At 42.4% G+C, this 25,785-nt stretch overlaps 1 protein-coding gene across 6 annotated transcripts in view; it reads left to right on the forward strand.

Moving 5' to 3' along the window:
• The window catches only part of LOC138173824 (ena/VASP-like protein), a 285,363-nt gene extending 262,815 nt beyond the window's left edge, over positions 1-22,548 (forward strand). For 3 of the 6 annotated variants that reach the window (XM_069103916.1, XM_069103914.1, XM_069103915.1), the window contains exons 6-14: positions 95-327; positions 1,221-1,342; positions 1,717-1,777; positions 7,465-7,528; positions 10,163-10,229; positions 10,354-10,416; positions 17,963-18,029; positions 18,750-18,852; positions 21,880-22,548. In XM_069103916.1, coding sequence (XP_068960017.1) covers positions 95-327; positions 1,221-1,342; positions 1,717-1,777; positions 7,465-7,528; positions 10,163-10,229; positions 10,354-10,416; positions 17,963-18,029; positions 18,750-18,852; positions 21,880-21,917 — 818 coding nt within the window. In that variant the 3' untranslated portion in view covers positions 21,918-22,548. The remainder of the gene's footprint in view (positions 1-94; positions 328-1,220; positions 1,343-1,716; positions 1,778-7,464; positions 7,529-10,162; positions 10,230-10,353; positions 10,417-17,962; positions 18,030-18,749; positions 18,853-21,879) is intronic. The other 3 variants (XM_069103917.1, XM_069103918.1, XM_069103919.1) reach the window with 3 other exon arrangements.
• Positions 22,549-25,785: the final 3,237 nt, after the last annotated feature.

Here is a 25,785-nt window from a genome sequence, read left to right on the forward strand (position 1 = left end):
TCAGGGATGGGCAAAGCCCCCACTTGGGAGAGAGAACAGGATGGAAATGTTGAAGGAGCTTTGCATCACTGACCAGGTATTTTCATGTTCACAGGTCCCATCCTCCCACCAGGACATCCCTCATCCACAGCCACTGCCCCTGTCCCTTCAGGAGGGCCACCCCCACCCCCACCCCCACCAGTGCCCCCTCCACTCACAGGGGCAGCACCACCACCACCACCACCACCTCTGCCAGTAAGTGGGGTGCAAAGCGCCATCCATGACGATGCTTCTGTATCTGGACTCGCGGCAGCACTGGCAGGTGCAAAACTGCGGAGGGTCCAGCGGGTAAGTAGGGGAATTTGCTGTGTGAAAACTAGCCCTGCCTGGTTCCTCCTTTTCCCATCTCCCTATAAATTTTCCAAAAGAACTTCAGGAAGGATATATAGTTGGAGAATGTTAAACTAACTCACTGCGAGACCTTAGCAAGACATTTCTTCTCAGTTTTCTCCTCTGTAAAATGGGTTGAAATAGAAAAAGCACTGGGTATGTTGTCAGAGAATCTGGATTGGAAACCCATTACACTATCTGTGTAACCTCAGGTAGGTCACAACCTCTCTGGGACTCAGTTTCCTCTTCTCTAAAATGGGTGCATGAGACCAGGTGGTCTCTGAGGGCCCTTTCAGCTCTGACATCCCATGGCTCTGTGGAGCCTGGCTGCTCCCTACTGCTGAAGGTTCAGTTGGGATCTGTGTTCTCCATCCTCTGCCCAGGAGATGCTTGTCCCCTCTGCAGCATCCCCTCACAGTTCAGTAGGCTGCTGGCTGGACAAAGTTCCATTGTTCATTCTACCTCTTGCTTGCCAGATTTGGAGCCAGGAAAACCTGGGATACTTACTAACTGCCTCAGGAACTTACTGTGTGACTTAACTTCTCCGGGCCTCAGTTTTCTCATCTGTAAAATGAAGGGGTTCTAAATCTATGATCTTATTAAGTCCCTGTCCTCTTCTGAGCCTATTTGCTCTTCTATACAATGAGTCAATTGGACTGGGTGATCACTAAAGTTCATTGCAGCTTATGTTCTATGTTCTATGATTCTAAGGTCCCTTCCAATTATGACATTCCATAGTTTTAATGGGGGGTCTCCAATAACTTCTCTCGCCAGTACTACTCCCCCTCCTCTTACCCCACCCTCAGGCCCCATGCTCTTGGCCCCTGGAGCATTATCTTCTCTGTCTTTAGCCAGATGATGGCTCTGGGATTTCCAGTCCCAGTGGAACTTCGAAGTCAGAAGCCAACCGGACGAGCAGTGGTGGTGGCGGGGGAGGCCTCATGGAAGAAATGAACAAACTGCTGGCCAAGAGGTTTGTGGGCTCCTGGCCCTGTGGGATCTTGGGAGCAGCACCCCCTCCCCTCAGTGGTACCCACACTCCAGCCCCGCTCCTGGGGCATCACTCCAGTTTGACTAATGCATAGATTGTGTGGCAGCTATAATATGATATAAGGCTAAAAAGGCAGGGGTCCCTGAGGAGCCTGGTTGCTGGTTGACTAAACTCTTATATCATTTTGTATACCTTACCCATGAGAAACTTAGCCCTGAGAGATGGCATGACCAGGACCTTCCCCAAACTGTGGCCACCCACAGAGGAAACTTGAAGCCTGGAGTGTCCTAATAGGGTGTGATTATGCAAGAATTTGGAGTGATTGATATGCACTATCTCTCTTTTCCTGTCCCTAGGAGAAAAGCAGCATCCCAGACCGACAAGCCAGCAGATAGAAAGGAAGATGAAAGCCAAACCGTAAGCATTAACACTGTCTCCTATGGGACTTCTATAAGTCAATTCCATCCCACTAAACAAAAACAAAGGCAATATGGTATGCATAGGAGAAAGATCCCCAAACTTATAAATCAGGAAAACTGGGTTCTTCCCAGTCTTCTCAGTCTCATCTCTTCTTACTAGTTGGTTGGCCTCATATAAGTCACTTTCTTCCTCTGGTTTCAGTGTCTTCATCCTTCAGAAGAAGACCTTGGGTTAAAGGCCCTTCTGGTACTAAATCCTCAGTCCTATGACCTGTTGTGTAGGAGGTATGACAAGTCAGTCTATATCTTTCCAACTCCAAAGATATATGATTCATTTAGTGTCCAGTTTTTAGGCACCAGAAGAGATAAAAAGCTTGGTTAAGACACAGTCACTACGAAAAGACAGTTTATAGTGCTATGATTTCAAAGTAATATGTTATGACTTAATCAGAAAGGTCTGAGCATAGTATTGTGAGATCCAAAGGGAATGAGAGCAGGGGAGGCTTCCCAAAAGAAACCGCATTTTGTTCGGGCTTTAAGGAAAGTACAGCATATCAATAGCTAAAAAGAGGAGGGGGAAGGGAGGATAAGCATGTGTTCCAGGCTGAGAGAAGAGCATGCATGAGTAGATGAAGTGAATTATGTAGCAAGGTGTCCAAAAGAATGCTTTGCCTCTTAGCAGAGGTTAACAGCTGAGGTGTCAGAAAAATAGCCTGATGGAAAATTGAAGGCCCAGCCTGCCTTCTAGATCTCACTTTTGTTGAGCCTACCACCTAACAAAGGCATCCGGGCAAGTGAGTGAGAGCAAAACTCTTGTGCCATCAGACCCTGTTAACCGGGTAGGTTTCTAAGACCTCATGTTGACAGACATAAAACCAGGAGAAGGGAAGATCCCCCCCAGGCATAGAATATAACAATCTTAGAAAGACTGGCCTCGCTCCATCACTGGGAGTATCTGAGTTGGGCCAATTAAGAATGAAGAGTGAAAGAGCAGTGTAGTACACTGAAAAATCAAATCAACAAACATGTAACAAGTGCTTATTATGTGGCTTAGTGGAGAGAGCACGGGGCCTGGACTCAGGAAGGTTGGGGTTCAAATCCAGCATCAGATACTTACTAGCTGTGCGACCCTGAGAAAATCACTTAACCCTGATTGCTTTAATGGACTGGAGAGTGAAATAGCAAACCACAAGAGTATCTCTGCCAAAAAAAAAAACCCATGCACGGTACGGTCCATGGGGTTACAAAGAGCTGGACGTGACTGAATGACTGAACAAGAACAATAAAGATAGAAGACACTGGGCTAAGCACTAGAAATACAAAGAAAGGCAAAAAGATGACCCTGCCCTCAAGGAACTCACAGTCTAATGGGGGAAAAGCATGTCAACAACTAGGTAGATATCACATATATTATATTATTTATTTTGTGTTCATCTAAACACAGAGAGAGATGATATGATATGATATGATATGATATGATATGATATGATATGATATGATGTGATGTGATTGATATGATATGATGTGATGTGATGTGATGTGTGATATGGTATGGTATGATATAGGATGTGATGTGATGTGAAATTATATGATTGATATGATATGATATGATATGATATGATGTGTGATATGATATGGTATGATATAGGATGTGATATGATATGAAATGATATGATACAACTCTAGTCTCTCTTCTGAGCTCCTGTCCCATATCACCAACTGCCTATGGGCATCTCATACTTGAATGTCTGGCAGACATCAGAACAGAGCTCATTATCTTTCCACCCAAGCCCACCCCTCTTCTGAACTTCCCTGCTTCTATTGAGGGCACCAACTTTCTCAAGGGCTCTCTTAAGAACTTTGGAATCCTTGTGTGACATGGGAGACACTGGCACAGGACCGCCAGCATGGCATGCCCACGTCAGAGAAGGTGCTATGCTCTACGAGCAAAGCAGAATTGAAGCAGCTCAAAGGAAACACAGGATGATTTGGAGAATTCACCCCAAATGTTCTCATGGACTATTTGTGCCTGACCTGTGGTAGAACATTCCAAGCTCATACTGGTCTGGTCAGCCACAATCAGACACATTGAATCTTGACTCTAGCATAGAGATGTCATTTTGGTCCTCTTCCAGGACGAAAGACAGCCACCAACCAACCTCACTCTACCTTTGCCCACATATCAACAGATGAAAGTGGCTGTGAACGGGGAAGACAGTAGGAGGTGAGAGAAAGGCCTCTGGAATAGGTGGAATTTAACCTGAATCCTGAAGGATGCAGGGGGAACTAGGAGTCAGATGAGGAAGGAGACCATTCCAGGCCTGGAGGACACACACACAGCAAGTGCAAAAACACAGGAGTATTTGATGAATTGCACGTAGATCAGTGTGGCCAGCCAGCAGCACACCTGAGGGAAGCCAGTGTGAGAGGACTAGGCAGGGTCAGATGAAGAACACTGGATTCAGAGTCAGGCGACTTGGTTCCCATCCCATGTCTGCCACTTGCTACCTCTGTGAAAAATCACTTTCCCTCTTTGTATCTCAGCTTCCTCATCTGTAAAACAAGAAGTCCAAGACTGAACTCGATAAGACCTCTTCCAGCTCTTAATCTGTGATACAACTTGACGGCTTAGTTCAGCTGTTTTCGTTTTGCAGGTGACAAAAGTGCGATCCTGGAAGTGATTTGCCTAAGCTAACACTATGAATCAGTAGCAGGGCCAAGACAGAAACCCAGGCCCCTTCAGTCCCAGCCCAGCACTGTAGCTAGGGCACCACGGTGCCACTCTTAGACATTAGAATAGTCAGAAAGGGTCAAAAGGTCAGGTACGAGTTTTAGCTCTGAAAGCCCAGTTCCTGAAGTAGCACGAAGTCCCCATCATCCTCAACTCTGCCCCCTCCTCCCCAAAAATGTAGAAGGAAGCTGAGAAGCAAATTAAATGCAAAGTGTGCCAGGGAGTATTTGATTACTCCAAGCAAATTTGAGTTCCAATGATGGATCACAAACAATGACTTGAAGGGGGTCAGGAAGGGAGATACTGTTCCTGAGGGTGGATCCGTGGCAAGGACCAAGATTAACTTGTATTTTCAAATTACTTCTTTCACTTTGGGTTGCCTTTTTTAGAAGCCAGCTTCCTCTTCATATTCTACACAGGGCAGGAGCTCTTCAAAGACACTTTAGAGACACTCTGTCAGGTGGTTCATGCCATCCTTGGTACTGTGCCTGCCTACAGATGCCAAGTGAATGTTGGTGGCCCATTCTTGGTTATTAAAGGTGTAGACTCATGCTTTTCCCTTCTAAGAGGGGAGGGGGTGAAGGAGAGAGAAAGAGAGAGAGACAGACAGACAGAAAGAGAGAGAGAGAAGGAGAGATGGGGGAGAGACAGGGAGGGAGGGAGGAAAGGAGAGAGATTCAAGTCAAATTCCACCTACTTCAGGGCATCTTTCTCACACAGGTACTAGTGACTTCACCTTCTATCTAATCTCTCTCTCTCTCTCTCTCTCTCTGTATGTGGGTATGTATATATATTTAAATAGATGTATATATGTATAAATATAAATATATGCAGTTAGATATATTGTTTATATATTTATTTATAATATATACACATATATTATATAATATACACATATATTCTATAATATATACATATATTATATATTATAAACATATTTATATATTAAAATATTATTTAGAGAAAAGAGAAAACACTTAAAATCTCTAAACATCAACATTTATTAGTGCAGGCATCACCATTGTATTAAAATAATTATATATGTCTACATCCTTTTTTTTTTCTTTTTTGGAGGGCAATTGGGGTTAAGGGACTTGCCAAACATCACACGGCTAGTGTGTCAAATGTCTGAGATCAGATTTGAACTCAGGTCCTCCTGACTCCAGGGCTGGTGCTCTATTCAATGAACTACCTAGCCATCCCAATATGTCTACATCCAAAAGTATTTGTTAAGCATTTGCTATGATTTGATCAAATGAGATAATACTTGAAAAGCGCTTAGCCCAGTGCCTGGCCCAGTGTAGGCTCTATATAAATTCTTCTTCCCTTCCCTTACACCTAGGTTCCAAGCATTATACTAAGGTAGAGCTACAAAACTTTGCAGTGGGTAGGGGCCAAAATTAAAATAGGTTAAGCTTCCTCGGGCCACAGACAGGTTAAACTAGAGACAGGCTTATGATGCTTGGTTGCTGCAGGTCATGTGGAGACACGGGAGAGTGTACTACATTTTTTGCTGGCTGTCTGAGATGCTTTGGTGGGCAATAAGCAGTCCGTGGACCCTATGTTGTGCAGGCCTGGGCTGAGACCTTAGAGATACAAAAAAAGACAAAAACAGCTCCTGCCCTCAAAGAGCTTACATTCTAATGAGAGCTAAACCCCCATTCAGAAGTCTACATTGTGAGTATTCCTTTCACCAATGCAGATCAAAGCACTTTCACAGCCTTTTTCATTCTGCTATGTTCTTGTTCACATGTTCCCATTCCTGTTATGTAGAGAAGCTATGGGAACCAACCTTATGAGGAGACCTGCCTGACCTCTTCTTTGAATTGTGAGTGTACTGCTCTCACTTCAGCTGTTCATCTGTCATAAGGCAACTAGGCAGCGCCATGGATAGAGCACTGGACCTTTGTAGGTTTTTTGGAAATAGTATTTTTTTTTTCAATTACATGTAAAGATAGCTATCACCATTCATTTTTTATAAAATTTTGAGTTCCAAATTTTTCTCCCTCCCTCCCCTCTCCCTTTGCTAAGACAGCAAGCAATCTGAACTTGAGTTCAAACCCAGCCTCAGCTACTTACTAGCAAGTCGTTTAACCTCTGTCTACCTCGATTTCCTCACCTGTAAAGTGGGTTTAAAAGGAGGTCAGAGAGTAGTTGTGATGATCTGATGAGATATTTGTAAAGGTCTTAGCACAGTGCCTGATTCATAGAAGGTGCTATATAAATGTTTATTCCATTCTTGATCCTTCTCACAATATAACTTGCCCATCTTTTCTAGTCATACATATCCTCAATAATGTCATTTATACCCGTCATTATGCTGCAGTCCACATATACTCCTATTGGGCACAAGCAGGATACAGAATGTGTAAGCCAAATGCACCAACAGATGTTGGGTCTCAGACCCAGGAAATGGGCCACTGGACATAATACTTGAGACAATGCTTCAGTTACTGAAACCACTGACCAAGCACCACCTGTGGGCCATGTAGGGCAGTGGAGGCAAAACAGTGGGACATGATGAGGCTTAGATAAGATTCATCCATGCAGTCTACAGACTGGCCTTGGAGATGATTAAGAGAGGAAACTCCCTTTGCTGATGCAGGTCAGTACATCCTCTGAAACTCACGGTTTTGAGAGCACCAAGATTACAATAATGAACATAGAATGCTGGGACTTGTCTAGGTTCACTAAATCAATGTGCGTCGAAGGGAAAACTTGACAAAGCCAAATCCTCCTGGCTTTGAGGCCAGATCTCTCTATTATTCCACACCTCCTCTTGGAACAAACAGTCCTGAAGGTCTATAGGTTCTTTGAGGAGGTCAGAAAAACACCTGCCATTATTGTCCTTGACACAGCATCCAATTGGCCCAGACCTCAGGGACTCATTTGTATAAGCAGCTAAAGCTGACAGCATCCAGACATTGACAGGATGTCCTATGTTTTGTTTTCAGGAAGAATCTAGCACCTCACCTTCCCCAGGGAACCGAGGGGCTGGACAGCCACCAAATGCCTCAGGTAAGCCCAAACTAATTTGACTATAGAATCCTGCTTCCCAGACCAAGCCCTGCACTCCTTCTGATAGATACCTTCATGAGAGAATCCAACTAGGAACTGGACTACTGTTGACCCTCTACCTCAAGGTATAGTCTTAAAAAAAAACACCAAATGGGGGCAGCTAGGTGGCACAATAAATAGAGCACTGGCCCTGGAGTCAGGAGGACCTGAGTTCAAATCCGACCTCAGACACTTGACACTTACTAGCTCTGTGACCTTGGGCAAATCACTTAACCCCAATTACCCTGCCTTCCGTCCTCCAAAAAAAAAAAACTACCAAAAAACAAAGGTCTGCATTATAAAAGGACCTCAGTTAAAACATAATTTTAATTTTCATTAGCTGGTTAAGATGCAAAGGACTCCAGAATATAGAATGTTAGATATGAGAAGGACTTTTGACTCACTGAACAGAGAATGCCATTGAATAGGAAGGACCTCAGAGCTTGAGTCCAACTCACAAAATCATATGATCACAGAATGTTAGACCTATAAGATGCCTTATAGTTAACCTAGTTCGACCCTATTACTTGACAGATAAGAAAACAGCCTAAGGGAATAAATGACTTGTCTAAGGTCATACAACATGGAAGGCACAGAGCAAGACTTTAAACTCATCTTCCGGCACCAAAGCTCTATCCTTTCTGCTATGCTTATTTAATTTTATTTTAGTTTAAGTTTCATTGATACCCTTTGTTTTAACATCACATTTCTTTTCAAATATAGCAGCAAAACTTGACTTAGAACAAAGTGGTGTTTGTTGTGTTTGTATTTTAAGTTGAGCAAACCAACCAATACATCGATTGTGTGTGAAAGCAAAGGAAACCTCTTACATCTAGAGTCCTCTGTTTGCCATGAAAAGAGGAGAAGAACACCATTTCTTTTCTTTGGAGCTAAACTAATCATTATAATTAGTTTTTAATTCAGTTTTGGTTTGACTGGGTGGTTTAGTGGGCCTAGAGTCAGAAAGAACTGAGTTCAAATTCAGCCTTAGACACTTACTAGCTGTGTGATCCTGGGCAAGTCATTTAACCACTATCTGCCTCAGTTTCCTCTGTAAATTTTCCTCTGTAAAATGAGGTTTATAATAGCACCTACCTCCTAGGTTGTTATCGTAAATAAAATGATGCCTGGCACATAGTAGGCACTTAATTCTTTTCCTTCCTTTATTGTTCTATTTCCATTGTTAAAATCTTTGTAACTATTGTTTTACCAGTTCTGCTTGCTTACTATGCATCAGTTCATATAAGTTTTCCCATGTTTCCCTGAATTCCTTATATTCACCATTTTATTACACTGCAATAACGTTTTGTTACATTTACTTACCATGTTTAGCTCCCACTTTGTTTCCAGTTCTTTGCTATAACAAAAAGTGGTATATGTGGGACTTTTCTACCTTTGACTTCCTTGGTTATTTGCCTAGCAGAGAGGTCTCTGGTACAGACATTTCTGTTATTTTTATCACATCATTCTGAATTGTTCTTCGGTTGGACTGGACCAATTCACAGTGTGCTAGACTCCTCAAAGCCCCTATGACACTATTTCTAATCTTGACATCTTTATTAATTTCCTGGGTGTGAAGTGAACTCTGAGTTATTTTTAATTGAATTTCTTTTATTATTAATGATTTGGAACAATCTTTCATATGGTTGCTTGTGATTCTTCTTTTGAGAACTATATGTTCATAGACTTTGACTACTCCTCCACTGGGATATGGTTCTTGGTCTTATATATTTGTGTTAATTCCCTATATACAGATGGAACATCAGACTTTTATTGGAGATAAATGATGTGAAGACTTTTTCACCCAATTCACATTTCCCCTTTTTATCCTGTGCAATGGAGAACTGGTCAATGAGAACCCAGCTCTTATGCACAGTTGGGCTCCCCTGTTACTCTTAGCTGCATTGATTTTATTCATGCGAACACTTTACAGTATCAATGGAAATTATTTTCTCTTTTGTGGTCTCCTCTATTCTTCCTTCTTTCCCTAACCAAACTTAGTTATTGATAATTAATCAAGGATATGGTTATCCATTTTACTTTTTATGATATGACCTTTTTACGTTTAAGTGATGTATGCATATAAAGAGAAGCAATGTGGTAATGAATATCCCTGCAACTATTTAAGTCCTTTTACTTCTGTAGACAGTTTTATAATGTATTTAAGTCTTAAATATGACTTGGTTGACTGACTGCCAGGTATTTTACACAATTTGGAGTTATTTGGAAAAGTGAGGGCCAAGGTCAGGGAAATAGTTTAATCATCCTGTTTAATGGGCAGATGAATGGAAGCTGAAAGGAGGTTCAATAATTTTTTTTAATGTCCTAACCAATGGTATCGTCCAGTGGTGGAACTCTAGAGGTGCTTAAGTTTCCATCCACTGAAATATTTAAGTAGATTTACAAATATTGCTAGGGATATTGTAGACTAACTTCATGATTTGGGCAGGAGTTGGACCTGATGCCCATATATTTCTAGTCCTGTGATTCTCAGATTCTGACTGGCGCTTCTGAGGCAGTCATTGCCAAGCGGTGGGCTTAGGTATGGAAGGATGGAGGCTAGGAAAGGACACACTCTTTGATCCCACCCTACAGATCCTGGGAAGAAGCCCTGGGAGAGGAGCAATTCTGTGGAGAAACCTGTAGCCTCATTACTCTCCAGGTGAGCTATGGGCCCTTCCTCAAGCCAGGGAGGGCCAGTTTGGGGCCGGTCTAGGGTGGGGGTGAGCAAGAGGGTTCAGCAAGCCTTGCTCCAATGCTCCTGTTTGTCTCATTGCCTTGCTTAGAACCCCGTCATCGGCGAAGAGCCCCGAAGCTAAGAGCCCCATTCAATCACAGCCACACACTAGGTACCGAATAGCCTGTCCCCTGTGTTCCACCACCCACCCCACCGATCCTCTGAGAGGTGGCGTTCTTGTCGGCTGCCACCTAACTAACACCTCTCCCTTTCTGCTCCCAAATCCCCACGTCTATGTCCTCTAACAGCTTGCTCTGGGGAGGGTTGTTCTCTCTCTTTATTCTCTCTAAGGCCTTTCAGGGGGGCAAGAAGGGGGATATCCATGAAGACCTGGGTTTTCATGGAACATTAGAGGCAGAAGAGAACTTATAAATCATTTAGTCCAGCCCCCTCTTACTTAAAGGAGGGCTCAGAGAGAGGATTACCGAAGGTCATATAGCAAGTCAGTGGCAGAGGACACACCAGACCCCAGGATTCCTGCTTCCTTAGGCCTCTGATCTTTCCTCTACACCATGCCGCTAGGGAAGGAAGCACCAAAGTGAAGTCTGTAAGGGCCCTGGTCACCTAAAGCGTACCTAAGCCAGTCTTTGGAGGTAAGTTACAGAGAAAGAATCTGATGTTGGGAGGTCTCTCACTCGGTGCTTGCAGGGTAATCCGACAGTCCTCACTTCCCTCTCTGCCTCACTTTTGTCTTGGGCTTCTCTATGCATTCTTCTCATTCCCACATTGACCTTATTCAGACAGAAGCAGACAAGGCTGATGGGAAGGGGTGGGGAGGTGGGGGGGGAAACCTTGCTTTTAGAGGAAGATTGATAATGTTTACCTGGGAAATTACTTGAGAAGATGATTCTGTTTCTGAATACACTTGTATATGAAACCTACTGTGACCTCCCCTAAAGTTTCGTATTTGAAGCCAAGATCTACTTCCTAGAGGACCTTGAACATTTCTCCTATTGGGTCCTCAGTTTCCTTGATGGCAAAATGAAGAGACTGGGCTGGATGATCAGAGGTTTCTTCCAGGTCTAGATCTATGATGTGGTCTCTGAAGAAGCTAGTACCCTCAAGCCATTAGAAATGAAAATCAAGAGTATATCTCCCCTAGTTTTAGACTTGCATTCAAATTCCTCCTCTGTGTGACCGTGGGCAAGGAAATCAACCTCCATGAACCTGTTTCCACATCTGTAAAGTAAGGAAAGAAGGGTGTTAGATGGCCTCTGAGGTCGCTTTCAATTCTAGATCCATTATCCTAAAATGGTCCCTGTTGTCTTTCATGGTAGGAAGAATCAGGCAATAGATATGTAAGACTCTTAGAAGAGCCCTAAGAGCAAGGGTTCTTAACCTAGGCAGGAGAACTTGGATGGGAATTTAGCATTTTCTTCAATGATTTTTTTTAAAAAACAACTCTGAAAAGGAGTCCACAGGCTTCAACAGATGGCCAAGGGGATCCATAGTATAAAAAAATACTTAAGAACCCCTGCTTCAGAGACTGGCAGCTGGTGGAGCAGAGGATAGAGTGCCAGGCTAGAAGTCTAGAAGACTCATCTTCATGAATTCATGACATGTACTATCTATGTGACCCTGGGCAAGTCACTTAACCCTGTTATTCTCAGTTTCCTCATCTGTAAAATGAGCTGGAGAAGAAAATGGCAAACCACTCCAATATCTGCCAAGAAAACCCTAAATGGGATCACAGAAAGTCAGACATGACTGGAAATGACTGAACAACAATCAAAGTTCAAACTTCTCATTCCACAGTCCCCAAAACTGAGGCCCAATATGGAGAAAGGATTGACCCAAGAACACACAACAAGTGATGTCATCAAAGATGTTTAAAAAAAAAAAAACAGGGGGCAGCTAGATGGTTCAGTGAATAGAGCACTGACCCTGGAGTCAGGAGGACCTGATTTCAAATCTGGCCTCAGACACTTAACAAAAAAATTATCTGTGTGACCTTGGGCAAGTCACTTAACCCCAATTGCCCTCAAAAAAGCAAAAAAAAAAGCATGATTCCTCTCCTTGAGCTTATATGAGCTTATAACTTTGGTAGAAACAGTGAGAGAAGAATAAAAGAAACTAGTGAGTATTATGTCCCTTGTAGATCTGTATTCTTTTTTTTTTTTGCAGATCAAAGCACACTTTTTAAATTTTTTAATTAAATTTTATGTTTATTTTTAGTTTACATCATTCATTTCCACAAGATTTTGAGGTACAAACTTTCTCCCCGCCTTTCCCCTACCCACCACCCCAAAACAGCAATCCCACTGAATACCCCCTCCCTCAATCTGCTCTCTTCTATATCCTCTCCATCCCCCCTCTGACTTTCCAGGAGGGCATGGTGGATCTCTGTACCCCAGTGCCTGTATATCTTATTTCTCAGTTACATGTAAAAAAAATGATAATAATATATTATTATTTTTAAACATTTGATTTTAAAACTTTGAATTCCAGATTTTTTCCCATCTTCCCCTGTCACCCACCCTTACTGGGAAGATAAGCTATTCAATATAGGTTGCACACATGTAGCTACAAAAAACATTTCCATAGTGGATATATTGTGAAAGACTAACTATACTTCCCTCCCTCCTATCCCACCTCCCACTTGTTCTATTCTCTACTTTGACCCTGTCCCTTTTCAAAAGTGGGTGCTTCCAACTTCTCTCTCCCCAACCTGCCCTCCCCTCCATCATTCCCCCTCTCATCCCCTTTTCCCGACTCTCCTGTAGGGTGAGATACCCTATTTAATGTGTATTTCATTCCTTCCTGAAGCCAAATTCAATGAGAATAAGGTTGACCCATTCCCTTTTGCCTTCCTTTTCTTCCCCTCCATTGTAACAGTGTTCCCTTGCCTCTTCTATATGAGATAATTTACTCCATTCTATCTCTCTCCATCTCCTCTCATTATATTCCTCTCTGATCTCTTAATTTCACCTTTTAAGTATCATCCCTTCCTATTCAACTGGTCCTGTGCCCTCTGTCTATGTATACCTGTACACATATATACACACACTCACATATGCATTCATACTCCCATATATCCTACTATATAAACATATACATGTATGCATACACATATATATATATATATTCCCTTCAACTATTCTCATATTGAGAAAAGTTTCATAAGTTACAATTATTGTTTTTCCATGTAGGAATGTAGATAGTTCAACTTTGATAAGTTCCTTATGATTTCTTTTCCCTGTTTACCTTCTCATGCTTCTCTTGCTTCTTGTATATGAATGTCAAATTTTCTATTCAACTCTGGTTTTTTCATCAAGAATGCTTGTAAGTTCTCTATTCCCCTGAATGACCATATTTTCCCCTGAAACATGATACTCAGTTTTGCTGGATAGGTGATTCTTGGTTTTAATCCCAGCTCCTTTGATCTCTGGAATATTATATTCCAAGCCCTTCAATCCCTCAACGTAGAAGCTGCCAGGTCCTGTGTTATCCTGATTGTGTTTCAACAATATTCAAATTGGTTTTTTCTTGGATGCTTATAATATTTTCTCCTTGATCAGGGAACTCTGGAGCCTGGCTATAATATTCCTAGGAGTTTTCTTTTGGGGATCTTTTTCAAGAGGTGATTGGTGGATTCTTTCAACCTCTATTTTTCCCTCTGGTTCTAAAACATCAGGGCAATTTTCCTTGAGAATTTCTTAAAGGATGATTTCTAGGTTCTTTTTTGGATCATGGCTTTCAGGTAGTCCAATAATTTTTAAATGATCTCTCCTGGATCTATTTTCCAGGTCAGTGGTTTTTCCAATGAGATATTTCACATTGCCTTCTATTTTTTTCATTTGTTTGGATCTTTTTAATAGTGTCTTGATTTCTCATAAAGTCACTAGCTTCCATTTGCTCCAATTTAATTCTGAAGGAATGATTCTCTTCAGTGAGCTTTTGAGATTCTTTTTCCATCTGGCAAATTCGGCTTTTTAAGGCATTCTTCTCCTCATTGGCTTTTTGAGCCTCTTTTGCCATTTGAGTTAGTCTATTTTTTAAGCTATTATTTTCTTCAGTCAGGTTGTTGACTCTCTTTTCATGGTTTTCTTGCATCATTCTCATTTCTATTCCCAATTTTTCCTCTACTTCTCTTATTTGGTTTTCAAAATCCTTCTTAAGCTCCTCTATGACCTGTAACCAGATCATATTTTTCTTGGAAGCTTTTGGTGCAGGAGTTCTGACTTCATTGTCATTTTGATGTTCCATGCTTTGATTCTTTTTGTCCCCAAAAAAGGAATCTAGAGTCGGGTTGCTGTGCTTGCTTTGCTTCCTTTGCCACTCATGTTGCCACTCAATTGCTTGACTTTGGGGCTTTTTGCCACAGTAGAACTCTGCTTCCAGAGAGTACACTTTTGTCCCAAATCTCTGGGGTTTTCACAGCTGCCAGAGCTATTAGTTGGCTGCCATCTCTGAAGCCTCCACAGGCTCTGGCACCTGGTCATGTACCCCAGGACCTCCACCCTAGACAGCAATCCATATCCAAGCAGGTTAAAGCAAGAGTAATTACCCCTCAGAATGGTTGCTTGGTCCCCCTACAATCTGCAGGCCAGGAGCTCTGAAGCAGCCATGCAGCAGTGGCTGCCACACCTCAGACACTTCTACCTCATGGGGCAGAGGCCAGACCGCACTCCCAGACCCCCTGTTCCCACAGAGTCCACACTGACCACTCACTTTGTCTTTGGCATTTATGGGTTGATAATTCTGGAAACTGCTACAGCTGCTGGTGATCCACTGTCCCGAAGTCCCTCTATCTGAGGATGGTCGGGGCACCCTGAGGCTAAAACCACGGGCTTACATGGGACTGGGTGCTGCTCCCAGAGTGCTGCAATGGACCCTTCATGCTGGTCTGCCAGGCTGCCTTCAGGGGAAAACTCGTTTCTCTCTGTCACTTTGTGGGTTCTGTAGTCCTAAAGTTTGGTTAGAGTCATATTTTATAGGTATTTGAGGTGGTTATGGGGGGAGCACAGGGAGTTTCCTGTTTCTACACTGCCATCTTGGCTCCACCCTGTAGATCTGTATTCCTAAGATAATCAGAAGTTACAGAATCCTCAAAACTTGAACCTAAAAGGATCTATCTAATCCAACCCATAAGATTCCCTCAATTAACCAAAAATTTCTTCTTCCAACTTACACAACAAATGACCCTCTAGCCTTTGCTATTAGACTTCTAGTTTGGAAGAACTCCTTACCCCGCAGAATACTTTGGGACATCTCTAATGGTTAGGACTTTTCCCTGTACATTGAGTCTAAATCTGTCTTTTGGCAATTCTTATCCTTTGTTCTTTTTTTCTGAACTTTGGAATCAAGCAGAGCAAGTCTACCAGATCACTCTTTTACCAGAGAGCTATCTTTTTCCACCCCCACCCCTAATCTCTTCTTTCTCAACCTTACACTCCTGGTTCCTTCAACACAACCTCATATGGCCCTTCACTCACCACACTGAGTCGTCTCCTCTGGAAGCTCTCAGCTCATCAATGTCTTCTCCAAACACAATACTGCACCTATGGTCTAACCAGGACAGAACTTCCCTTGCTTTGGAGGTTATACCTCCCTCAGAGCATAAGATGATGGTTTTTTACATTATTATTGTTGCTGTTTTTCAGCTGCCATGTGATATTGTTGACATGCACTGAACTGCCAGTTCAATAAAACCCCCAGATGCTTTTCCTACAAACTATCTGACTCCACACACCTTTCTACATCTTATAATTGAGAAGTTGAACATTTATCTCTATTTTTTATCCCCATAATTTCATTATAGAAAATTTGGCTGCTTATTATCTTTGAATCCTAACTCTTCATTCAAAGTGTTAGCTACTCTTTCTAGTTTTGCACCATCTGCAGATTTGATAAGCTTTCCATCACATGGGTAATATATGTAAAGTGCTTAAAACACTATATGTTATATGTTAGCTACTATCATCATCATCATTATTCTTATTATTATTTAATGCCTCCATCCAAATCATTGATTAAAATGTTAAACAGTACAGAATCAAACCCAGGTTCCTTAATCATTCCACTGGGGACCTACTTCTATATTGACTTTGAACCATTAATTATTTAGGTCCAACCATTTGAACAGTTTCAAGTCCACCTCACTCTATGAAGATTTAACCTTTATCTCTCTACCTTATCCACAAGATTAACATGAGAAATTTTGTCAAATACTTAGCTAAAATCTAGGCAAACTGTTATCGACATAATTCTCCTTATGTCAGTCTCAAACCTCCAATAAAAAAGAAATCAACTTGGTCTGAAATGACTTTGGTGACATTATGTGACATTATGTGATTGTCACTTTTTTTCCTAGATATTCATTAACTATCCTATTAACAATTAATTTTTTAATTGCCAGAAAACAAAGTCAAGCTGACTGACATACAGCTAAAAGAATTTACCTTCTTTCCTTTTTGAAAATAAGTTACCTTGGAAAAAAAAATCAGTAAACTTCTCTGCCCACCATACCTGTTGCCAAGGTAATTTGGGCAAACCCTGCTATCACACAGCTCCGTCTCTCACACAGTCCCATAGAGTGTCAGCCAAGGCCTGCCTCCAAAACATAAACAATGTGAACCCATACCCCTAAAGTCTCTTATCATCCACCCAGCCTTTTATCCAAGTCCTCATCTTAACCCCAATACTAGCACTAGAAAGGATCCTATACCTGGGACTTAGGAAAAAAGTAAGGATTATGAGCCCACTGTACTGGGCAGCCTCGATGGGAGTATTGTTCCCAGACTTCAGTGGCCACAATGCCCTCAAGGGAGCCAGGCGGGTACCAGAAAGCAGAGAAAAAGCAACAAACCTCAAGTTTGTCCTCTTTGTCATGCCTGGGAAATAAGGTTGAAAGCCAGATACTGACTAATCCAGAGCCAAACTCTAGATTTTTGCTAATAGTGATTAATATAAATGGTTAATTACTATTTAGTAATACTAAATTATATTATTAATTATTTATTTAATATATTATTACCATGTCATTAATATATTGTGTTAACTTATTAATATTAAATGTTAATTACTATTAGTTATTAGTGATATAATTATTAGTAGTTATTAAGTACCATTAGTGATTGATATTACTACTACTACATTACATTACTATCACATAAATAAGTATTAACAGTAATATTAATTACTAGTAATATTCATCACTATTAGAACTAATAATAAGGTTACTACTAGTAATGCTACAATCTCATTGAGATTGCTTTTCTCACAGCAATCCTGTGAAATAGATAGTATAAGTAGTGGTATCTCATTTACAGATGAGGAAACTAAGGCTCAGAGAGATGATATGACCTCTCTGCCCCTGCTGACCTAAGTGGCAGAGCCAGTCAAATTCAGGTCCCCTGGCTATAGTTCCATCACTCTTCCCTCTATACTATATTATACCTGGACTCGCATCTCTGCTGTGCCATTAACTAGCTGTGCAACCATGGGAAAACCATTAAGAGTGGTGTGAACCAAAGCCTGGAATCCTGAGAAGTCAGAGGACAGCCTAGTTTCACTGGACCTTGGAAGCACTAAGGTTAGACAGATGGGAGGATGTGTAGGTCCTGGCCATTGGCTGCCCAGGTGTCATTAAGGGGTCCTGCAAAAGAAGTCCCATCCCCTTCCCCTGTTCTACCTGCTCTCTCCCCTCCCCTTCCTAGGATGAAGCCTGCTGGTAGTGGCAATGAAGGTGCTCTAGATGCCTTAGATTTTGACCGGATGAAACAGGTAAGTGTCCTTTCCACTCCGCCCCCCAAAAAAAGGGGAGGGGAAAGAGGAAAAGGAGAGAGAGAATGAGAGGGAGTGAGAGAGAGAGACAGAATAAACAGTTCATAAACTTCAACTCACCCTGTTCCACCCACCTCCTGCTGCCAGTAAACCACATCCTGAGTCACTCACTACTCAAGAAGTACATGAAGGAGAAGAGGAGTCTATTCCCAACTAAATGTTGTAAATCAATTTGTCACACCAAACCAAGAAATCCTTTCCATTCAGGGAACTGCCCTTCTTCTTAAACATCGATTTAGTGACTCTCTTTTCTTTTTTGAAGTTGCCTTCAGTGTTGACTTTAATTTGGGTTTTTTTTGAGGGGGGGAGGAAGATGAATTACAAGAGGACAGCCCTAAGCACCTCACAACCCCTAGGAAGCATTCAGGTATTCATAACCGCTAATGATAGTCCTGGAGTACTAACAATCCCTTAGGGATGCTCTGGACCCCTTACCTCCTAGAACTAGGTAGGTTATTCACACCCTGGGTCCTTCACACCCCATAGGGATATCCCTAGATTCTTCAGCCCTGAGCCTCACATCTTCATATGAAGGAAACAAAACCCACACTATCCCCAATGTCAAGCCCCACTTGTTCTTCTGGGGAAATAGAGTGGACCAAAGGGATGAACGGCCATACATTAACTCTGGGTTTTGTTGTTGTTTCCCATCTTACACAGGAAATACTGGAAGAAGTGGTCAGAGAGCTACACAAAGTCAAAGAGGAAATCATTGATGGTAAGGACCCCAGGCAGGTCCTACTGAATAGAAATTGGGCCTCAGGTGAATAGGCTTGATCTGTTTCCTACAAAACCATGTGGTAGGGTTTGGCCCATGAGTAAGAAGAACCATAGGGAAGGACTCTGAGTCTTAAAACATAGAAGGTTAAAAATAAAAGGAATGGCTCTCTGAGAATGGGAAAGGGGAGGATTGCAGAGAGGAAATCTGGTCAATAAAAAAACAAAAGATATTAATAAATGTGTATATACTATACAGTTATATATAATGTGTACTGTATGGTAATATATGTTATATGTATAGATAGATAGATAGATAGATAGATAGATAGATAGATAGATAGATGATAGATAGATAGGTAGAATACAAATAAGAACTCAAAAAGAAGTGAAAGAGGCTTCAGAATCAAAAAGCTGAAAGGAATTTTTGAACAGAAACTATCATAGATGGAAGGAACCTTAGAATCAAGAATCATGGAAGGTCAGAGAAGGAACACAGAGAAGACCTTAGATCATGAGCTATAAGGTCCTGGAGGTGGGAGAAATGTTAAAATCACAGAACTTAGAATGTCAGAGATGGAAAATATCTCAGAAACTATATCCTCCAACTCCCTCATTTTATAGTTGAAGAAACTAAGAAATAAAGAAGCTTTAAGGTTTAATGAAGGAGAAGTAGAAGGCTCATTCTAGAGTTATCCCAAACTCTGCTTAAAATTCTGAATAAAGAGGTCAATAGAATTATCATCTGCTATGAGCCCAACCTGAGCCATGCCCAAGAAGCAAGCTGAAGGCCCCTACCCCAAAGTCTGGTTGAGGGGGTGAATATATCAAAGAATAAAAACACTTTCTGGTTGAGTTCAATAAGTGCCAAATGAGGGGAAATAATTTTAAGTGGAAAGGGGACTCAGAGCAAAGAAAACACAGGGATCAGAGCAAGAAGAGGCTTTAGAGGATCTGCTAATTCAACCCCTCATTTTACAGATGAGGAACCTGAGGCCCAGAGAGGGAAAGAGATTGGTCTAGGGAGTGTCAGAGCCCAGATTCCAACCCAAGTCGTTCAGCTGCAAAGCCAATGCTCTATTATAACAGCCAGTGGACATCAGGAAAAGCTTCTTGGAAGAGGTGGCATTTTGGTTGAGCAAATCACAGAATGTCAGAGTTTGAAGTAAATATAAGAATTATCTAGTCTGACCCACTCATTTTGTAAATGAGGACACAGAGACCCATAATGAGGAAGTAATTGTCCCAAGGTCACATAATAAATCAGTAACTAGAAAGATCCTGGGTGTCCCAGCACCTCTGAAGCCAGTCCTGGTCTTTCCCCATATTGACTTCCTTATACCAGCCTCAGTTCAAGCATACTTCAGAAGGCAAACATGGTGGGAGAAAAAAAAAAGGAAGAAAAAAAATCAATACAATTCATTATAAAACCACATCCTGTAGAAATCAGTTTGGGTTAGAGAGTAGACATTTAATGAATGCGTATTGATTGATTGTAATATACCACGTAATCTTATCTGTGCCACATTTGCCCTTGTGGAAAAAAAATGATCAAGGATGTTGATACTAAGATAAAGTCAGCTGGAATTATCTAACCAAGTCCTGCACCCCTACAGAGAAAAGCAAGTCTATATATATATAAATGAAGAGAATAAAGCAAACTCCCATCCCTCTCCATTCCAGTGCATTTTCCCACGTAGTTGGAGAATCAGCTGCATCCCTACAGGAAAGGGTGGTGAGAGGGGAATTAGTAGAACTTTGTTTAGTCCTGGTTCTCTCCCTCACTAGCTGTGTGACTTTGAACCAGTTATGTGACTTCTCTTAACCTCAAATTTCCTCCTCTGAAAATGGGGATAATCATTTCTGCCCTGCCTCCCTCACACAAGTGTTAGGACAATAGAGGTAAGGGCTATACGAGTATGAGCTGGAAATAGTTGGGTTTGTTTTGCTTTGGGTTTTTTTTTTTTTTTTTATAAATAAGGATAGGGTAGGCTTAAGGCAGGGGTGGGGAACCTGCAGCCTCAAGGCCACATGTAACCCTCTAGGTCTTCAAATATGGCCCTTTGATTGAATCCAAACTTCACAGAACATTGCAATTTGGGGAGCACTTGAGGACCTCAGAGGGTCACATGTGGCCTCAAGGCTGCAGGTTTCCCATCCCTGGCTTAAGGTATTTGGAACTATTACCACCATTACCACTGCTACTGCAACTATGGTTTATGAGAACTATGAAGAGATCAAGCTAAAAGAAAGGGAATGAGTAGTCTGGAGTTTCCCTTCTCTTTTCTTCTGCAGTTCCCTAGAGCTCATTCAGTTCCTGGGCACCCAAAGAGGGAGGAAGACAAGGGATGTAATGTTCACTGTCTTTGTCCAGATATCAGATTCTGATTCAGAGAGTTAATAAGTTAAAGAGAGGAGGGGGAGAGATACAGAATCCCAAGAGAGAAGAATCACTAAAAGTGAACTATTAACTCTCCCCACTACACACCCTTTTCTGTCCTGCCTCCACCTAGCCTCCCCTGGCACCAGCTGGATTAACAACCGAAGCTGACGGTGTGTTTGATCAGCCTGATAGTTCTCTGGTCCTCTGGCCACTCTTGGATTCCAGGAAGTTAGGAACAGAGATCCTTTTGGGTTCTCTCCAAGAATTACAGCTAACCTCTATATAGGGCCTACTAGACCTGACACCCAACTTTCTCGGCTATAAAACGAAGCGATTGGACTAGAGGATCCCTAAAACCTCTTCCAGCATTGACCTTATAGTTTATGATTCTGGAGTTCCTTCTAGGTCTAGAATGGCTCACATCTCTATAGCTCCTTAAAGTTTGCCACCAAATTTTCTTTTAAAGGGTCCAGTGAGGTAAGTAATGCCCCTATTCTCATCCCCATTTTACATATGAAGAGACTGAGATTTGTGTGATATGGTTTACCCAAAGCCACTGAGCACATCTGGATTCCAAGTCCGGGGTCCTTGCCCGTCCACCACACTGGACTCTCCCATAACACTGGCACTGAGACTCCCAGGGGGAGCCTCTGCCGGCTACTGAAATGATTTCTTCCTTTGTCCCTACAGCAATCCGGCAGGAGCTGAGCCGGATCAGCACGACATAGTGATGGGCCAGCCTCGAACTGGCCCCGGGGTTTCCAGCCTGGCCCAGGACTCTAGGAAGACTGAATCATCTCACAGGGCACCAAAGTGCTCTAAGGGCACTTCCCACCCCACCCCCTCACCTCACCCCACCCTCTCCTCCTTGGTCCAGAATCCCTTTTTATTAGCAGACTCAGCACACGGTGAAGCTTTGCTGTCTGAGATTCACTTCATTTAAAAAGTCTTAACCTAAAGGAAAAAAAAGTTTTAAAAAAAAAGGATTTGAAATTCCTGGATTTTCTCAAGCCCACCTGACACTGCCCATTCGGTTGTTTGTTGCCTTTTTTGTATTTTGTATTTGCTTATCTACGTGTAGGATGTTTCTTTTTAGTGGTAGAGAGGACATCAGGAGCCGATTGCTTCCTAGGTGACAGAAGGGCCCTGGGCCCAGCCATCAGCAGCTGAGAAGCATCTGCCAACAGTAAGGGGACAATTGTCATGAGCGGGAGCCCCACCTGGAAACACAAAGGCAGAGGCGTTTGGGGCGCGGGATGAGTGGGTGGATTCCAGGGTCTCACAATATCCAAACGGTACGTCAGTGCGCCACAGTATCTGTGTTCATATGGGTAATAAACTGTTTCCTGTCCACCCAGAGCACTGGCTCTTGGCGTCTTGGCTTTGTCTCATCAACCATAAAAACATCAGCTAATATAATGGCAATGTGTCCCATTTGTACTGGCCCCTTTCATGTGTCAAAGCGTTTTCCAACCTGTTATTTCATCTCATCCTCACGAGGCCTTCATTATGGTGAGGGAGCGCCCTTTCTATTTTACAGATAAGAAAACTGAGGTCCAAAGACAAGGAGAACATAAGATCTAAGAATCAGAGACGGCCTTAACCATCCTCTCAAGTCTAGACCAGCCCCCTCATCTTACCAGAAACAAGCCCAGGTCACACAGCTGAGAATTATCAGAGTCAGGAAGAAAACTTGGGTCTCCAAATTCCAAATCTAGAATTCTTCCCACCATACCATACCTCTCTGGAAAGAAAAGGAAAAAAAAAAACCCTTCATGTTTCTAATATACTTTAAAGCCAAACAAAACGCATTTCCTTACGATCATCCTGCCATCATTTATAGGACCATAGAGACATTAGAGGTCATCCCATCCGACTCCCTGCCATTATTTATTAGGAAGCTGTGAGCTGAAAAAGTCTAGGGACTGACCCAAGGTGGTACAGCTCATAAGAGGCAGAGTGAGGATTTGAACCCAGGAATTCTGAGTCTAAATCCACACACAATCTCCAAAAAATCCCAACACCTTTATATTATAAACTAGAACTTAATAACTGACTGTTAGAAACCACATCATTTCTATGATACTTATACCACCACTGTGAGGTGGAGGCCATTTTACAAATGAGGTAATTGAGGTAGGTAAAGTGATTTCACATGATCACCTATCTACTTAGTACAAGAATCCTTAAGCTAGGGTCCAAGGACCCCTAAGGAGTTCATGGATAGATTTCAGTGGGTCCCTGAACTTAGATGAGGACAGAGGAGAAGTACATTTTTATTTCAATATAATTAGTTTCCTTTGAAATCCTATGTATTTTGTACATTTAAAAACATTATGCTGAGAAAGGATCCATAGGCTTCATCCAACAGCCCAAGAAGTCCATGATCCCCAAAATGGCTAAGAACCTCTGCCTTAGTGTATTCTTATCATCCACAACTTGCAGAAGACTAAAGCTCAGAAACAGGAAGTGGCTTGCCCATAGTCAGCCAAACTAATCAAGGGTAAAGCTGGGATTTGAACCTAGACCTCTTCTCTCTAGAACAGGAGACAATTAGGTGGCACAGTGGATAGAGTCCCGGATCTGAAATTAGGAAGGCTCATCTTCCTGAGTTCAAATCTGGCCTCAGACACTGGCTATGTGACCCTAGGCAAGTCACTTAACCCTGTTTGCCTCGTTTCCTCATTCGGAAAATGAGCTGGAGAAGGACATGGCAAAACTCTCCAGCAACTTTACCAAGAAAACTCCAAATGGGGTCAAGAAGAGTCAGACATTACTGAGATGACTGAACAACAAAAACTATGGTCTCCAAGTCCAGCATTTTAGGTCAGAAGGGAACGTTGGCTGGAAACAATGGTGATCATGGAAGCTTTCCTAGGGGGCAAGCCATAAATAGGTTGGAGTCCCTGGAGCTTTGACCTCAGATGCCAGATTGAGAGGGCCCTGCTGATACCTGCCATCTTGTAGCAGCCTGGATGCCGCAGAGGTTAGCATCTAGACAGTAGTCATGATGAGTGGATAGGAAGCTGATATGTGGTGGGCTGAATTCTCTTCCTCCCCTGCTTGGTCCCAGAGTAGCAATGGCGGGGCCAGAGTCCCGAGGCCACCCTCGCTTTCTAACTGAGGTGTACTTCCCACTGCTCATCCTGTCTGTGGTTTCTAGGACTTGCCCTGAGTACAGGCATCCTCTTCCACATCGCCACTTTCCCCATTGTAGCTTTGCTATATTGTGGGTCAGCATAAGAAATTAAATGGGAATTTGGGAGGGGAGTTTTGCAGAAACCACAGACAATGAGAGGCCAGCAGATGACACAGAAAAAGTTTAAAAACTCAGGAATGCATAAAATGTATGTATAATCTTGTATAATATTAATACCCCATAAAAGAAAAAGAAGAAATTCACACTTCTCTGGTACAAAGGGAGGGCCAAAAAATTTTACATGGATTTTCCAGATGGGGATGGGGGTTGGACAGACACCATACCCTTCACCCCTGCGATGTGGAAGGGATAACTATGTAAAGATTCCTAGAAACATCTTTGACTGGAACCCAAGCTTCAAAGGTTACAGGATGTTTTTTTTTCACCCCCACTACCATGCATGGAAGACATCCTGTCTTATTTGAGCCTCTGACAATAAGGCCGTTAAAATATTACTTAGAAAGAGGTCTGGTGCCTGCTACAGATCCCTACAAAAGACTTTTATCAGCCCAGATAAATGTTCCCTGTGGGGAGTTTCATTGAAGGAGGTAAGTGTTCAGAGTTGTCAAAGATGAATGGTTAGTGTGACCTAAAAGAGGTGGCCTTCCTATCTGTAGCCCACTGAGGCAGCTAGATGGCATAGCAGATGCCTGGAGTCAGTAAGACCTGAGTTCAAATGTGGCTTCAGATTCTTGGCAGCTATATAACCTTGGGCAAGTCAATTAACCTCTGTCTCAGTTTCCCCAATGGTAAAATGGGAATCAAAATGGCCTCTACTTCCCCAGGACTTTATGAGAATCAAACAAGATAATATTTGTAAAGCTCTTAGCACAGTGCTTGGAACATAATAAATACTTAATGCTTGTTTCCTTCTTTCCTGTCTTCCTTCCCTCTCAGCAGGATAGATACCCAGGTCCTGTCTTTTCTTCATTTCTAGGGTCATTTGGGGTTTAATTCTATAGGAAAGAATAGCTTGGGGAAAAAAAGTGTGAACCATAGCTGACAAGGGCCATCCAGGTAGTAGCCTATCTCCCCTATCACTTTAATTTTTCTTATTTTTCATTTATTTGTGAAGGCTTGGAGGGAGGCAACTGGGGTTAAGTGACTTGCCCAGGGTCACACAGCTAGCAAGTTTCTGAGACTATAGGAGCAGCTAGGTGGCTCAGTGAGTAGAGCACCAGCCCTGGAGTCAGGAGGACCTGAGTTCAAATCCACCCTCAGACACTTAACACAAAAACTAGCCCTGTCACCTTGGGCAAGTCACTTAACCCCAATTGCCCTACCTTCCCCTCTCCAAAAAGCAAAAAAAAAAGTTTTTAATACCAGATTGAACTCAGGTCTTCCTCACTCTAGGGTCAATGGTCTATCCACTGTGCCACCTAGCTACCCTCTCTCCA

Source organism: Petaurus breviceps, unplaced genomic scaffold (genome assembly GCF_028583685.1).
Source record: "Petaurus breviceps papuanus isolate PSGF00001 unplaced genomic scaffold, PetGlider_PUasm1.0 65, whole genome shotgun sequence".
NCBI classification, from domain to species: Eukaryota; Metazoa; Chordata; class Mammalia; order Diprotodontia; family Petauridae; genus Petaurus; species Petaurus breviceps.